Source organism: Phoxinus phoxinus (assembly GCF_949152265.1).
Source record: "Phoxinus phoxinus genome assembly, chromosome: 25".
In the NCBI taxonomy this organism is placed as follows: domain Eukaryota; kingdom Metazoa; phylum Chordata; class Actinopteri; order Cypriniformes; family Leuciscidae; genus Phoxinus; species Phoxinus phoxinus.
The window spans coordinates 20,123,619-20,139,019 of NC_136900.1; the positions used below are offsets into that span (position 1 = coordinate 20,123,619).

General features: G+C 39.8%; 1 protein-coding gene across 1 annotated transcript; it reads left to right on the top strand.

The window, feature by feature from the left end:
- gcnt3 (glucosaminyl (N-acetyl) transferase 3, mucin type) lies at positions 1–1,654 on the top strand. The gene has a single exon (XM_079604150.1). The coding sequence runs from the start codon at positions 129–131 to the stop codon at positions 1,437–1,439; it is 1,311 nt and encodes a 436-aa protein (XP_079460276.1). The 5' UTR covers positions 1–128; the 3' UTR covers positions 1,440–1,654.
- Positions 1,655–15,401: the final 13,747 nt, after the last annotated feature.

Sequence of the window (15,401 nt, forward strand, 5' to 3'; positions counted from 1 at the left end):
TCAGCCCTTCCCCTTTTACTATTTGCTTGCTTTCACTTCCTACACTGTTCTGGTATATTAACAAGAGAGGCTGTTTTAAACCTCACTGACACAGGTCTCCTCTCCTGGCAGGTTATAATCTTAAATAAATGAACATGGCATTTAACAATCAGAGGATTTTGAAAATGATCTCCTTTCTTTCTGTGAGTACAACCTTGTTCGTCCTCTTGATGGACCATCCAGAACAAAGGACAAATTGTTCAAATAAAGAAGAGCCGGTCTTGAATCACTTACTAAAGCAGGATGTTGGAGAACTACAGGCTTGTTCTGCTATTATCCAAGGAGACATGGACGGAGTGAACAAGGACATTTTCAGGAATCTCCTGGCCTCCAAAAAAAGAACATCCCTGCTACCCGAGTCATTCTATCTCAACGCAACCAAGGATTGTCCATCCTACATCCGAGACAGAGGGTTTCTGACGCTCTCTCTCAGTGAAGAGGAGAGAGATTTCCCCATTGCTTACTCCATGGTGATCCATGAGAAGATTGAGATGTTTGAAAGGCTCTTAAGAGCCATTTACACTCCTGACAATGTGTACTGTGTTCATGTGGACCAGAGGTCTCCTGAGACCTTTAAAGAAGCAGTTAGGGCCATTGCGTCCTGTCTGACCAACGTGTTTGTGGCCAGCAAACTGGAGAATGTGACCTACGCCTCCTGGTCTCGAGTACAAGCGGACATCAACTGCATGCAGGATCTGCTCAAGTCACCCGTCCAGTGGAGGTATCTGCTCAACACCTGTGGCACTGATTTCCCCATTAAAACCAATGCTGAAATGGTTCAGACTCTAAAACTCCTGAACGGAAAGAACAGTATGGAGTCCGAGTCCGTAGAGTCTAAAAATGGCCGCTGGCAGTATCATCATGATGTTACGAACGGTGTGATTCGGACCGATGTTAGAAAATCACCCCCGCCAATCCAGAGCCCTATGTTCTCAGGAAATGCTTACTTTGTGGTTTCAAGAGAGTTTGTGGATCACATCTTTAAAAGCAAAGAGATTCAAGATTTAATGGAATGGGAGAAAGACACATACAGTCCAGATGAGCACATGTGGGCTACGCTACAGCGGATGCCTTCAGTACCAGGATCAAACCCTCCAAACATAAAGTATGAGCAATCGGACATGAACGCAATTGCTCGTCTAGTGAAGTGGAGCTACCATGAAGGAGATCTAAAGACTGGGGCTCCCTACCCACCATGCACTGGGACACACAGACGGGCGGTGTGTATTTATGGAGCTGGGGACTTGAAATGGATTTTGAGGCAACACCATCTTTTGGCAAACAAGTTTGATCCAGAAGTAGATGATGTAGCGATCAAATGTATGGAGGCTTTTTTAAGGTACAAAGCTATTTATGGTCGATCATTACTAACAGTTGAAAAATCTGACATTGTTTTATGATGTTTTTAGGAAAACATCATAAAAATTACTTTTAAAATGTTTGTAAATATTGGAGAAAAGGATGTTGATATGTAAATGTATAAATGTTTATTACGACACTTTCGATGCTGGTCATATTACAATGCAAACTGTCAAATAAAATTAATTAAAATAATAGTTTGGCTTTATAAAATATTTTTTCTTTTTTCCTTCAGATGATTTCTTTGTGTTACACATAATATTTAATCAAGATTTGATTAAAAAAAAAAAATTTAAATAAGAAAAATAAAAATGTATTAGAGTGAACAAAAAAAGAAAAAGTCTCACAAGAAAAGGTAAAGGCTGGGTCGATGATCGGGCCATTTTGAGCTTCTGTCGGTTTCGTTTTTTTCCGTTTGTTATAATAATGAATGAAAATGCCGTGAGAGATATAGAGATATTCCGTAGATGATTAATCCTTATTTTTAATGATAAATGAAAAAGGTAATCATATCCATCTCTCTTCCAAAGCTGTGACAGGCCTACACTTTATATGCAGCGGTTTATATAAGCAAGTCACTTCCTTTGTAAGATATTATGTGGGTGATTCTTCTGTCTGTGCTTGCGTTGATTGCTTTTCTTGTTGTCACACTTTAACCACACATCCTGTGTTTACTTCATTTCCTTTTTCTCATCATATCTTCTATGTTAATATTAATTTGCATAGAATAAATTAAGAGTTAATTTGCACACAAAAAAAGATAAACGCCACATTTAAAGGAGTCATGAACTGGCATTTTTATATTTTTTATATTGTTGTCAGAGGTCAACTTATCACGTTTCGCTTGGTTTTTACATTTAAAAACATCAAAATGGATAAGTAATAGGTATGTAAGATATGTAATAGCATAGATATGTAATATTTTCTACCCTGGTTTTGAGCCTAGCTCCTGAAACGCTCGGTTTTTATGGGCGTGCCGCATTGAAGACTTGGAAGTAAACGCCCACTGCTATGATTGGATAACAGTTTTGCATATTATAATGAGTTTCATGTAATGCGCGAATCGGAGGGAGGGGCTAAACAGGCGGTGTTGAAGTAGGCGTTGATCTTCTTCTGCGGAGGCGGTGTTTGATACCCTTTGACGTCATAGCCTAGCTCCCCACTTTGAAGTCGTTCACTGTGCCTGGTGTCAATAAAAGCTTTTATTGGACTAACAAGGAAGTTTTCAGTTCTGAAACTTCTTTACGATGACCTCTTATATGTCAAAAGCTCAAGGAAATTTTGATTTCTCAGTTCATCACCCCTACTGAATTTACATGTATTCTACTGTATGCAAATGAATATTAACATAGAAGATATGATAAACAAATAAACAAATTTTGTCACAAAATACAGTATTGTCCACTGTCAAGGCATCACGTTTTACAGCAGCGTGATATCAAAATATGCACAATATAAAAATATCAAGCAAGTAGTTGGTTTATTCATACATCATCTATCACTATGTTTTATCAACATTAATGACAGACACATATTAGGCTGCTATCACTTTAAAGGACAAGTTCGGTATTTTACACTTAAAGCCCTATTTACAGATCGTATCTGATGAAATAGAACGGTTAAGTTTAAAATTTGGACACATGTTCCAGTCCCGAGAATTTTGGGTTTATTTCGCTTCCCCCCCACCCCCACACAATGGTTGTCTATGGCCACTGGAAGATTCCTTCCTAAAACACATTAAACTTTCGTTTACAAAGACATGAAACTCACCGAGTGGTCAGGGGTGTTCACTGATACGGGCCCAAAAAAAATCGCTGAAAAAGATGCTTTCCAACAGGTTTTATCATAGTGTTTATCCACCTCCATTGACTTGTATTGAATGTGCTGTGTGAGGTACGGTATTCCTCCGCCGCTTCTTCTTCTGCTTCTTCTGTGTATTAAATGAAATGCCAGCGGTTTGCTTGCAATCGGCAAAGGCGCATTATCGCCACCAACTGGTGTCTATTATTCAAGCTCTCAACGGAAGAATCTGGGTGTGACGCGTTTGGCAAAATAGGTCCACAAACGCTAAATAAAACTAAAATTCTCGGGACAGGAGCATGTGTCCAAATTTTAATCTTAACCGTTCTATTTCATCAGATACGATCTGTAAACAGGGCTTTAAGTGTAAAATACCGAACTTGTCCTTTAAGAGCTAATGCACTGATCAAGTGTTTGCAGAAATTTCCTGCATTATAAGTGCAAGACCTGCGGTAATGATTAAAATGATGCGCAATACCCACAATACCGTGCCAAAAACCAAGCTCTGTACATGCAGGCCCTTTTTTGGTGTGTCTTTTCTCGCCAGTAGTTCTTTGACATCAGTTAGTCCTGGGTTTAAGAGATTACATATAATTTAGATGCGTGTGTGACACAATGTACATGAGCAAATACAAACATTTATAATAAACCAACTACTTGCTTGATATATTGTACTGAATTTACATGTATTCTACTGTATGCAAATGAATATTAGAAGATATGATTACAAACAGGAAATAGAGCAGACACAGGATGTGTGACCACAAAAAAAAAGCAGTCAACACAAGCAGAGACAGAATTATTTCCTGTACACCTACATAATGTCTTATACAACGTCTCTGAATATTCGTATCTGAATATAAACTATGTAATGTTTGTTAATGCCTATTTATGAAAGCTGTTATGAAGGGCTGCCATATTTTTAAGAAACTTGATAAACATGGTGGTGAACTTACGCAGTTATGGTGTAACAAATCCTGAAACAAGGAAACAAGCAGCAGGAAAATTTCCCATGTTTAGATCAAACAAAGAACCAGAACCAAAAACATGCAAAATGTTTGATACAATCTCTTCACATTCAGACCACAGAACATCCTGGTTGCGTATGCGTATTCCCTGAATCAGGGAACGGAGGACGTAGTCGACGTCGACTGAAATGGGGATCACGCTTAGGAAGCCTGTCTTCTTCGTACTACTATTTAATCAAGCCAATTCAACACTGGCGTGCGTGATTACAAGCTCCGCCGCGTAGCGCGGGTATAAACACGGAAGTGGACGCACGCACCAGTTGCTTTTTCAGCGAGGAGCTGATCGGCCCCCGGGGTCAGCGGTGGTCCAGCAATAGTGGCGAGGGGACGGTGGGTTGCATACACAACCAGGACGTTCCCTTTGAGTCGAGAACGTCAGACGTAAGAGAAGAAATTGTTGAAAGTAGTTTTTTTTGTTAGTTTTGTTTTTTTTGCGCACAAAAAAATATTCTGGTCGCTTCATAAAATTAAGGTTGAACCACTGGAGTCACGTGGACTTTTTAAATGATTTCTTTACTACCTTATGGGCCTTGAAAGTGGTAATTGCATTGCAGTCTTTGGGGGATCAGAGAGCTCCCGGATTTCATCAAAAATATTGTAATTTTTGTTCCGAAGATGAATGAAGGTCTTATGGGTTTGGAACGATATGAGGGGGAGTAATTAATGACAGAATTTTCATTTTTGGGTGAACTATACTTTTAATGCATCGTGTTTCCTTCTGGAGCATCAGTAAATGTTTTAACCTTTTTAATAGTTGTGTTATAGTCTCTCAATTATCCTCTATATGATTTTGAGATCCATGTTTTCACACAAAAATATGCAAAAGATGCTGGAAAACTGAAGAATTTGCAGGACATGAAGGATTTTTCTGGGGACTCAAGAACAACCATCACAAAACAAAACAAAAACAGTCGTGGATAATCCAGGTCATTTTTATAAATTCAGCAATTTTTTTTGTCTTGTGGATGTGGACTATACGTAAACATATTTTATGTAAAATATCTTATTCAGGAATATAAAAAAATAACAGGCGTTTTGTATGATCCCTCTTATTTTGCTAAAATACGTAACATTTTTTTAGATTCTGCAAGGCGTATGTAAACTTTTGAGCATGACTGTACAAATAAACATTTCCCTTTCGAACGGTCACCTCGTATTGCGTAGCTATACGCAGTGGGGGAAACTCCCTTTCCTCGATTTACTGAAGCTTATTTGTAAAACGCATTTGCAGCTGCACCGCTAGCACATTGAGCATCTGACCTGCTCATCGGCTGTGCTGCCGCTACTGCACATCCAATGGCGTGGGCCCTGACGGGGCGTGGCCTTAGCCTATAATAGTCACGCAAATTTGCCATTATAGCAGATATAACTCCTTCAGCGACAACTCCACGTCTCTGACTGTATTTTACTGAACTTCGCCGTCAAACAAGCCCTTTCAGCCAGAGCGAGCAGCATCTTCAGCAGACTACGCCTTTCAGCCGTTTTCTCCTGACGCCGTCTCACCTGTGGCTAGGCAAGCTGCACGAGGCCGACGAACACGCGAGCTGCAATTCAGGCCTGGGACCTCACCACGCAGAGAATGCACTCTCGACCGGGCGGATGTGTGGCCTGCGAGGGCATGCCCATCTCCGTGCTGCGGACTCGGCTAGCTCTCTCCCGAGACGGCGACGCCGCGTCACCCGCGCTTCCTTTTCCGGCGCTACTTCAGCCGAGAAGAAGCGCCACAGCCAAATGCACCCGGAAAGCATGGACGTCAGTGAACGCACGCCGGCCACGTCCCCACGTGCTTCAATGTCGCCAGAGCAATCACCATCACCGGTCCTGTTAGCGGGAGATCAGCGCCCCATGTGGACTTTTCTCTTTTGTTGAGCGGCTCGTCATTTACTGTGGGCTTTGCGGATGAGGAGCCCCGCAAACCCGCAGAATCATCTCAGCATGCCAAGACAGAGCCAGCATGACAGTCCAGAAAGTCTCTAGAAGGGACCAGGGAAGAATGGAAGGGATGGGAGGGTTGAGCCAGGTAGGCTCAGGTGGGTCTGGAGTCCCAGCAGAGAGCCAGGGCAGTGCCGGAGGGACAGACCAGGTGGGCTCCAGTGGTTCAGGATTCCCGGCTGAGGGCCAGGGTGGGTCAGGCGGGTCTGGATCCCTGGCAGAAGGCCATGGTGGGTCAGGATACTTGACTGGGGCCCTCACTGGACTCGGGACAGGAGACTGAGTCATCTCCAGACATTGGTCATACTTGGGCAAGACAGAGACAAGAGTGAGGTGACACTCAATGATTACTGCTCCAAGGGAAGCACGGCCAATGGGGTGGGCACAAGGCAGACAATTCTCTGGGACGGCCTCCTGGAGCATGGACGGCGCCGGCAGGACAAGACGCTAGAACTACATGAAGCAGGTAATTTAAAAAAAATCTGGCTCCTCTGGTACTACCTAGTACGATTTGCAAAAATCCACATTTTTTTGCACTTCAGAAAAGTTTTCTGCTAGCCATTCTGCCGGCGATTTAACCCTTTCACACGTAAATTTTAAATATTCAGGTTTTTCAAGGCGACTGTTATTTAGAATGTGTCACTTTATGGTTTCCATGGTGACGCGTCATTGCTTGTCACGTGACACACCGCAGTCACAACAGCACTGAATGAATGATGATTTTGCTTTTGTCATTTTTCCTTTTTTTATTCAAAATATTCACAAATGTGTTCCGATTGTCAAATATATGCAAGTGGAAGTGTGCCACTTTGTGCCACAAGTTCAGAGAATCGGATCTGTTGGATTTACAAAACGTGAATCTGTAAATTTTTCTAACCTGACCTGCTTCCGTTACAAATCTGCGACTGCGGCCGGGTACCAATCACAAACTGGCTAGTAGGCCGACTCTTCTTCCTCAGTTTTTTTTTTTTTGTGCAACACAGCACAAGACAAAACCTGAAAGCACACAGCCGATGTATAAACCGCTCGCTACACAAAAACACAACACGTGGACAGAGGAGCGTAGCCTACGGCCCGAGCAAACTCGAAACCGCACGCTCATACATCAAGACAGAGCGCACGAGAATGAGCGTAAGCTCATCCTGTGCGCTCCCATCAGAAAACAAACAAGTGGAGCATGGATGTCTTAATCCCGACACCGAACCAAAACCAAACTAGACCGACATGCCGGGATCCAAACATGCCCCGCACATATGGAGCTTATATTATGACAAAATGATTTGAATTTGAATTGTGTAAATCTGAATTATTTGCAAGTGTAATCTAACAAAATTGAATTTTAGGTGGTAGTTTAAATAGTTCTGAATTTGAATTTTTTTAACGAATATTGAACATTTGAAATTTAACAAATTGAAATGTTTTTATGGCTGAATTTTATAGACATGTATTTTCAAACAGTAATATTCAGTTTAAAAAAATTCAGATTCAAGTTTTCAAGATGAAGAAATTCAGAACTTCAAATTCAGTTTTCTAAAATTCAATGTCAAAAATTCAAGTTCAAAAATTCAGATCTGACAGAAAGTAGGTCACAGGTCATCCACAGGGAAGAGTAGATGATCTCAGAAAAGTCGAACAGAGCATTTTGGCCAATTGGGGACTGCGGAAGTTTTCCAGCGCGAACGTGGTGGTGGTTCAAGAGGTTGCCACTCTCTGACTCTTGTCATGAATCGCCTGGAGGTCTATTACATGTACGACGCAGTCTAGACCGGACGCGAACGGTGCGACGCGACCCGTGAAATCCCCAACAGCACACGGATTCCCCATCCTATTTCTGACCTAGTCCCAGCTCTTTGCAACAGTCGCTTCAAGCTGTGTTGCGTCGCGCCGCTCGCGTCCTGTCTGTGTAACTGAGGTCTAGTAGACAAGCTGGCGTTCTAATCAATTTTACACAAAATGTAGGCTACTTTAAAACAAACACCAGAGACCGCTTAGACAAATGTCCCACGTGCTGAGAACGCTAACCTAACATATAAACACAAAATCATTCATGTTTAAGAATCTTAACGTTACCTCCGGGCGATTCATGACAAGAGTGGACATTAAAACGCTTACGTGAAAACCGCTTAACGTGGCTCACTGTACGAAGATAGTGATATTAAAGGACCAAACTCAGTACAAATCATATTAATAAACCATACTTTGTATAAAAAATCAGATGAGCCCAGAATACCTACGCAACGCGTTTAATTGTGCGTTAAGCATTTCCTTACCATAGAAAACCGTTATAAGAAAACGCTTAACGTGGCTCACTGTACAAAGACAGTGATATTAGGACCGTACACATCATATTAATAAACCATAGCCTACTATGTATAAAAAATCAGATGAGCCCAGAATATGAACGCAACGCGTTAAGCATTTCCTTACCATAGAAAACCTATAAGAAAACGCTTAACGTGGCTTACTGTACAAAGACAAGGACCAAACTCAGTAGCCTACGCATCATAATAATAAACCATGTATAAAAAATCAGATGAGCCCAGAATACGAACGCAACGCGTTTCATTACGCGTTAAGCAAATTCCTTAATAGAAAACCGATATGAAAACGCTTAACGTGGCTTACTGTACGAAGACAGTGATATTAAAGGACCAAACTCAGTACAAATCATATTAATAAACCACTTTGTATAAAAAATCAGATGAGCCCAGAATATGAACGCAACGCATTTAATTAAGCATGTTCTAATCATAGAAAACCGTTATAAGAAAACGCTTAACGTGGCTTAATAAACCTTAAATGGTCCTTAATAAACCATAGGCCTGCCTACTATGTATAACAAATCAGGTTTAAGGTTTATTAAGCCACGTTAAGTGTTTTCTTATAACGGTTTTCTATGGTAAGATGCTTAACGCGTAATTAAACGCATTGCGTTCATATTCTGGGCTCATCTGATTTTTTATACATGTATGGTTTATTAATATGATGTGTACGGTCCTTATCACTGTCTTTGTACAGTGAGCCACGTTAAGCGTTTTCTTATAACGGTTTTCTATGGTAAGGAAATGCTTAACGCACAATTAAACGCGTTGCGTAGGTATTCTGGGCTCATCTGATTTTTTATACAAAGTATGGTTTATTAATATGATTTGTACTGAGTTTGGTCCTTTAATATCACTATCTTCGTACAGTGAGCCACGTTAAGCGGTTTTCACGTAAGCGTTTTAATGTCCACTCTTGTCATGAATCGCCCGGAGGTAACGTTAAGATTCTTAAACATGAATGATTTTGTGTTTATATGTTAGGTTAGCGTTCTCAGCACGTGGGACATGTCTAAGCGGTCTCTGGTGTTTGTTTTAAAGTAGCCTACATTTTGTGTAAAATTGATTAGAACGCCAGCTTGTCTACTAGACCTCAGTTACACAGACAGGACGCGAGCGGCGCGACGCAACACAGCTTGAAGCGACTGTTGCAAAGAGCTGGGACTAGGTCAGAAATAGGATGGGGAATCCGTGTGCTGTTGGGGATTTCACGGGTCGCGTCGCACCGTTCGCGTCCGGTCTAGACTGCGTCGTACATGTAATAGACCTCCAGGCGATTCATGACAAGAGTCAGAGAGTGGCAACCTCTTGAACCACCACCACGTTCGCGCTGGAAAACTTCCGCAGTCCCCAATTGGCCAAAATGCTCTGTTCGACTTTTCTGAGATCATCTACTCTTCCCTGTGGATGACCTGTGACCTACTTTCTGTCAGATCTGAATTTTTGAACTTGAATTTTTGACATTGAATTTTAGAAAACTGAATTTGAAGTTCTGAATTTCTTCATCTTGAAAACTTGAATCTGAATTTTTTTAAACTGAATATTACTGTTTGAAAATACATGTCTATAAAATTCAGCCATAAAAACATTTCAATTTGTTAAATTTCAAATGTTCAATATTCGTTTTAAAAAAATTCAAATTCAGAACTATTTAAACTACCACCTAAAATTCAATTTTGATAGATTACACTTGCAAATAATTCAGATTTACACAATTCAAATTCAAATCATTTTGTCATAATATAAGCTCCATACGCACATGTAACAAGACATGTAGACAAGTGAGTGCATGGCTCGAGCGCGCTCAAAACCGTGCACTCGGACAAAGACAAGACAAAACCAGGAGTGTCAGAGCTCTGTCACAAAACCAAGAAATGAACTAGACAGAAGTGACAGAACCCTGACACCACCCCATTTACAGTTTTTTTACAATCGCCATTACAGTTTTTTCAATACATTTAACAATTTTCCTAAACTCTTAACACACCAACACACCTATAACACACAATTGGCAAAACTGTTAATTTCATGCTCAAAATCACACATTGTAAACTAAACTCCAAAACTAATTTTCAAAATACAATAATACACTAACACAATACACTGTCTAACAAAACACTGCAAACATGTATCAAAATCAAATAATTATTCAAAACACTAACACATGTTCTCTTCCAACAGGAACATTTAGTCAATCATAACGGAAAAAACACTAACATCAGCTGAAATTACAGAAACTGCATTGTTATGTGTCAGGTCTGCCCTTATACAATAGACAGTATATTGTATTGATCATAGATTGTGTTTTGCACTGTAGTTTCTTGTGAAGTCTCTCTACATTTTAGTTTTGTTGGGTTTAGTAAATACATGCATTTTGTTTCTTTTGCTGCAGAAATTCAATACAAAAAATGAATGACCATCTTAGAGTAGCTTTATGTACAGTTTATGGAAGAAAGAAAAAAAAAAGGACATAGACAGAATTCCTGCAGTAAAGACTTCATTTGCAAAAGGACATTACTGCAAGATATACCTCTCCCTTGTCCTGGTCATTGCCCCACTCCTCTCCCTTGTCCTGGTACTCGTCTTCCTCTCCCTCGTGCAGGCTTCTTTCTTTCTTTCTTTCTTTCTTTCTTTCTTTCTTTCTTTCTTTCTTTCTTTCTTTCTTTCTTTCTTTCTTTCTTTCTTTCTTTCTTTCTTTCTTTCTTTCTTTCTTTCTTTCTTTGTGTTGCTCTATATTGTTCCTTTTCCACACAAGATCAGCCCAAAGAGTCCTCTTTTATAACATATGATCATGCGATTGAAAGAAACTCATCACCTGAGTGTGCTTCCTAGATGGGAATCATTTGTGATTTATATATTTGCATAACTTCAATAAGCTGTTTCTCAGTAGCAATGGAATAAAATACAGGGAATATATTTGTGTTTCAATTCACAGTATGAACAGCTGTTCACTTTGACTTTAGCCTATAAGTTATGTTTAGAACATGATGTTATCTGTTCTGACATACAGTGTGAAAGCATTTGTAAAATTGGCAGTAAAATTACATTGTTTTGGTATTGGTTGAGCTTGTGTGTAAAAGTTCAAGCATTTTAAATTTGTGTTGACTGTATGCATTTTGTGTCAAAGCAACAAGAAATGTGTTAATTGTATAGCCTACAAAGACTGATGTTGTGCTAACCGTGTTAAGAGTTTAGTAAACTTGTTAAATGTATTGAAAAAACTGTCATAGCGATTGTAAAAAACTGTAACAACGCTGAGTCTGACCTTCGCAGCCCTCAAGGGATGCAGCCTCTGAATTGGGACATGGCTATTGTCATGCCAGAAAAAAGTCCCATCCCAAACTGTCACAAACCTTAAAAGCAAACAATTCTTTATAATGTAATTATATGTCATGCCATTATGATAACTTCACTGGATTTACCGGATTAGTCACACCAGACAGACGGACATACAGACAGATAAGAAAAAATGGGGGGAAAAAACAGGCTGAAACTAACCAACCTGACAGCAAATTTAGTTATGCAAATATGATCACGATACATTACAGGCGTCAGAACACAAGAGCTTTCTCCTTAGCACACAGGTTGTTCCTGGTCTCTGCGATTCAGGCTCAGGTATAAACTCTCCGCTAACCTTTTTACAAAAATGAATTATGCTCATGTTTTCTCAATTGAAACGTTGTTGAGGCTTGGACCCGGAAACAGTACTCAATATGACATGACTTAACAAGCGTATACGATTAGGCATGTAAATGATGCTGTAAAATAAAAATGTTTTCAAAAATAATGCCATAAATGGTTTTTATTTTTATATGTATTTCTATGAACTACATCACATGAATATTTGGAGTGATCACCCTTTATTTTATAAACACCTTTTGTCAATTTTTACAGTGGTTTGCAGGTAGGGTGTACTCCCTATTTATACTACAAAACGTCATAGAATAGTGCACGAGTACATGAAGTGTTAGATACTTATACTTGCACTTAACTCAGATGTTGTCACAGTTTAACATATACTAACCAAATCTGCATGTGTATTTAAAGATCCAAATTAGCCAGAGAGGAATTACCATGATTTAAAAATCTGTCACATCATTGTATTTCAGTTGTAAGCGATATACAAAAAACAGGGCCAATGAGATGATTTTTAAAACAAACATGAGATCACATAATCTCAGTAGTAATGTAATAACCATCCATTGTGTTATGTACTGTTCTGTATTCTCCTTTCAAGTAAACTTGAAAAAAAAAGCCAGTCACAAAAGCAAAAGGAAAAACAATGCATGAAACAAGCATACAGTACAAAGCATACTCTTGATATCTATTTGCTGTACAAAAATGATTTGCTACTGAAAATTCTATTTTATTACACATATTATTTTACTGTAAACCATTCTATATTATTTAACCAATGAAAAAGTAAAAAGCTATAAATTAAAGTCCCCCTGTAGTCAATCATTTTTAAAACTCATCTTTGATCACCAAAATGACATATTTAACCTTTTTTTTTTTTTTCAGTGAAATTAGCCCCAACTCCAATCACTCACACAAGCTCAGAGATCCCCTCGGTCAACTTTACTGTAGTAAACGCTGCACAATGTCAAGTGGAAATACTGGTTTAATTCAGCCTTATATGTTTGAACCAGAAACTGATTCAGAAGAAGTGGGAGAGTGAATTATACAGGCTTGTATACAAATTGATGTATCAGAATTGCGTTTTATGTATCGCTCTCTACAACGTCGGACACGTAGCCTAATGGTAATTAATACGATTAGCCTTTTGCCTGACTATGTTATCACACAGGTAATAATGTGTTGCTGATGTTACAAACCATGTTCCCATTCGCCACCTAAAAATCAGTATCCTTAGAAACGCTTTGAACGTCAGTCGAGAAAGTAATATCATAATATCGTAATACATCATATACTGTACATACTTAGGCCGCTATATTGCTAAATGTACCCGATTTTTCATATCAACAGAAAGAAAGAAAGAAAGAAAGAAAGAAAGAAAGAAAGAAAGAAAGAAAGAAAGAAAGAAAGAAAGAAAGAAAGAAAGAAAGAAAGAAAGAAAGAAAGAAAGAAAGAAAGAAAGAAAGAAAAGGCAGAGAGGGCAGAGATGAGGTTGGGAATGTTCAGGGAGAAGTTATAGACCTGGGGCCGTATTCACAAAGCATTTTATCTTACCACTAGGAGTAGTATTCCCTCAAGGTTAAGGCGGTATCTTTGTAATAACTCCGTGTCATTGGCTGTCTCCAACACACTGTGTCGCGCGGCGATTTTAAGATCCTTTGTGAATTCACCTTTGGCTAAGCCCCGCCCCCCTTAGTTACTGTTGCTACCTCCGACAACTTCATCTGGGCTCTGGTTTGGTATCAACATGGCTTATGCTGTGACGGCTCTTCCTGCTGAAATTTTATCAAACTTTTATAAAGCAGCAAATAAAGTGTCCGATAGAAGTAGGCAAAAGGGGCTCAGTGTGCGTTTGAAGGCTTTATTCAAGACATACCGGCGAAACGCAAGCAGCAACAAGGCATCCAAATACAGGCAAAAGCATAACGGTCACAGTCAAAAAATGAACCACCGCATATCCTACTAATCGAGACGGAGGCTGACTAACAATATCAGGAGAAACACTGTTCATGCAAAGCTGGGTAGGTCTCTATTCACTTCTATAATCGCTATTATTTACAAAGCAAACGGACTAACGTTACGCGAGTATAAAGTTGTATTATGCTAGCGTATCAACAATTAACTTGGGTCAGAGAACCGAAATCATAACCTAAACCAGCATAAAACTGTGTAACTAGTATAACTTCACAGTAAGGTTAAAAGGTAAATGTATCTTAGAGCAAAGGTGAGCTTGTTGATCCTTGAGGGGTTTCGCTGACTGAGGACGTCCACACAGTTTAATCCAAAGACGACACTTGTCAGTATTTTACTTCGGTTTTGGGAAGGGGAAAAAACGGACACCCCCTCCAACCTCTCTGGGAAACGCGTATCTGTTTTACAAATGCCCCAGGCACAACGTTTAACCATATTTTTTATAAAACGATGACGTAATAGCCTGCCGAGACCAAAAATATAAGCCTCCTGCGTTGAAGTCAATGGAGCGCCGTGAAAAAGTGTCGGACCCTCTGTGGGAGCTCGTTCTTGGCTGCGCTGTGATTGGTCAATCTACATTCTAGGGCGTGGCTTAGCCAAAGGCGAATAGGTCTTAGTGAGTTAGGAGTCCTCTCGACTTCTTTTAAGCTGTCCCAGACTTAGGTGCTACTTTTAGGGCTAAAATGCTTCGTGAATTACTCTTAGTGAAAAAAATTAGGAGTCCTAAAGTTAGAAGTGACACGCCCATTATTTTTAGGAGTTGCTACTAAATTCGCCAGTTAGGAGCTACTTTTAGCCTTAAAATTCTTTGTGAATACGGCCCCTGAATATCAGTATTTGAATAGATATGTTTACCAAACAGAAACAAAGCACAAACATTTGCTTGACCAGCAGCACATTGCAAAATTATTTATTTACCCTACAACTCTCTTTACACACAGTCATTGCTCCCCTCGTCTCCCCAACCATTTCCTCCTAATCTGTTTTTTCTTCTTCTTCTTCTCCTCATTTTCGCTGCAAATCACAGATCGCAAGCTTCTTCTGGCTATTAGTTTTAATAACAATTTCAGTCTCGCGCGAGAACTCCTAAAGTTATGCAATGTGAAACGGCCCTGTCGCCGATCCATCGTCAGTGTACACACCAGCAACTGAATGTTACCCCCAGTCGTGCAGTGTGAAAAGAACAGCGACCCGACTACTTTGAAAATCGTGCAGTGTTTGTGAACTCGGCATAAGTTGTTCTAAGCGTTTCTAAGGATACCGATTGTTAGAAGGCAGATGTCTGACTCTGTGATGGTGATGGTTTGTGTAACAT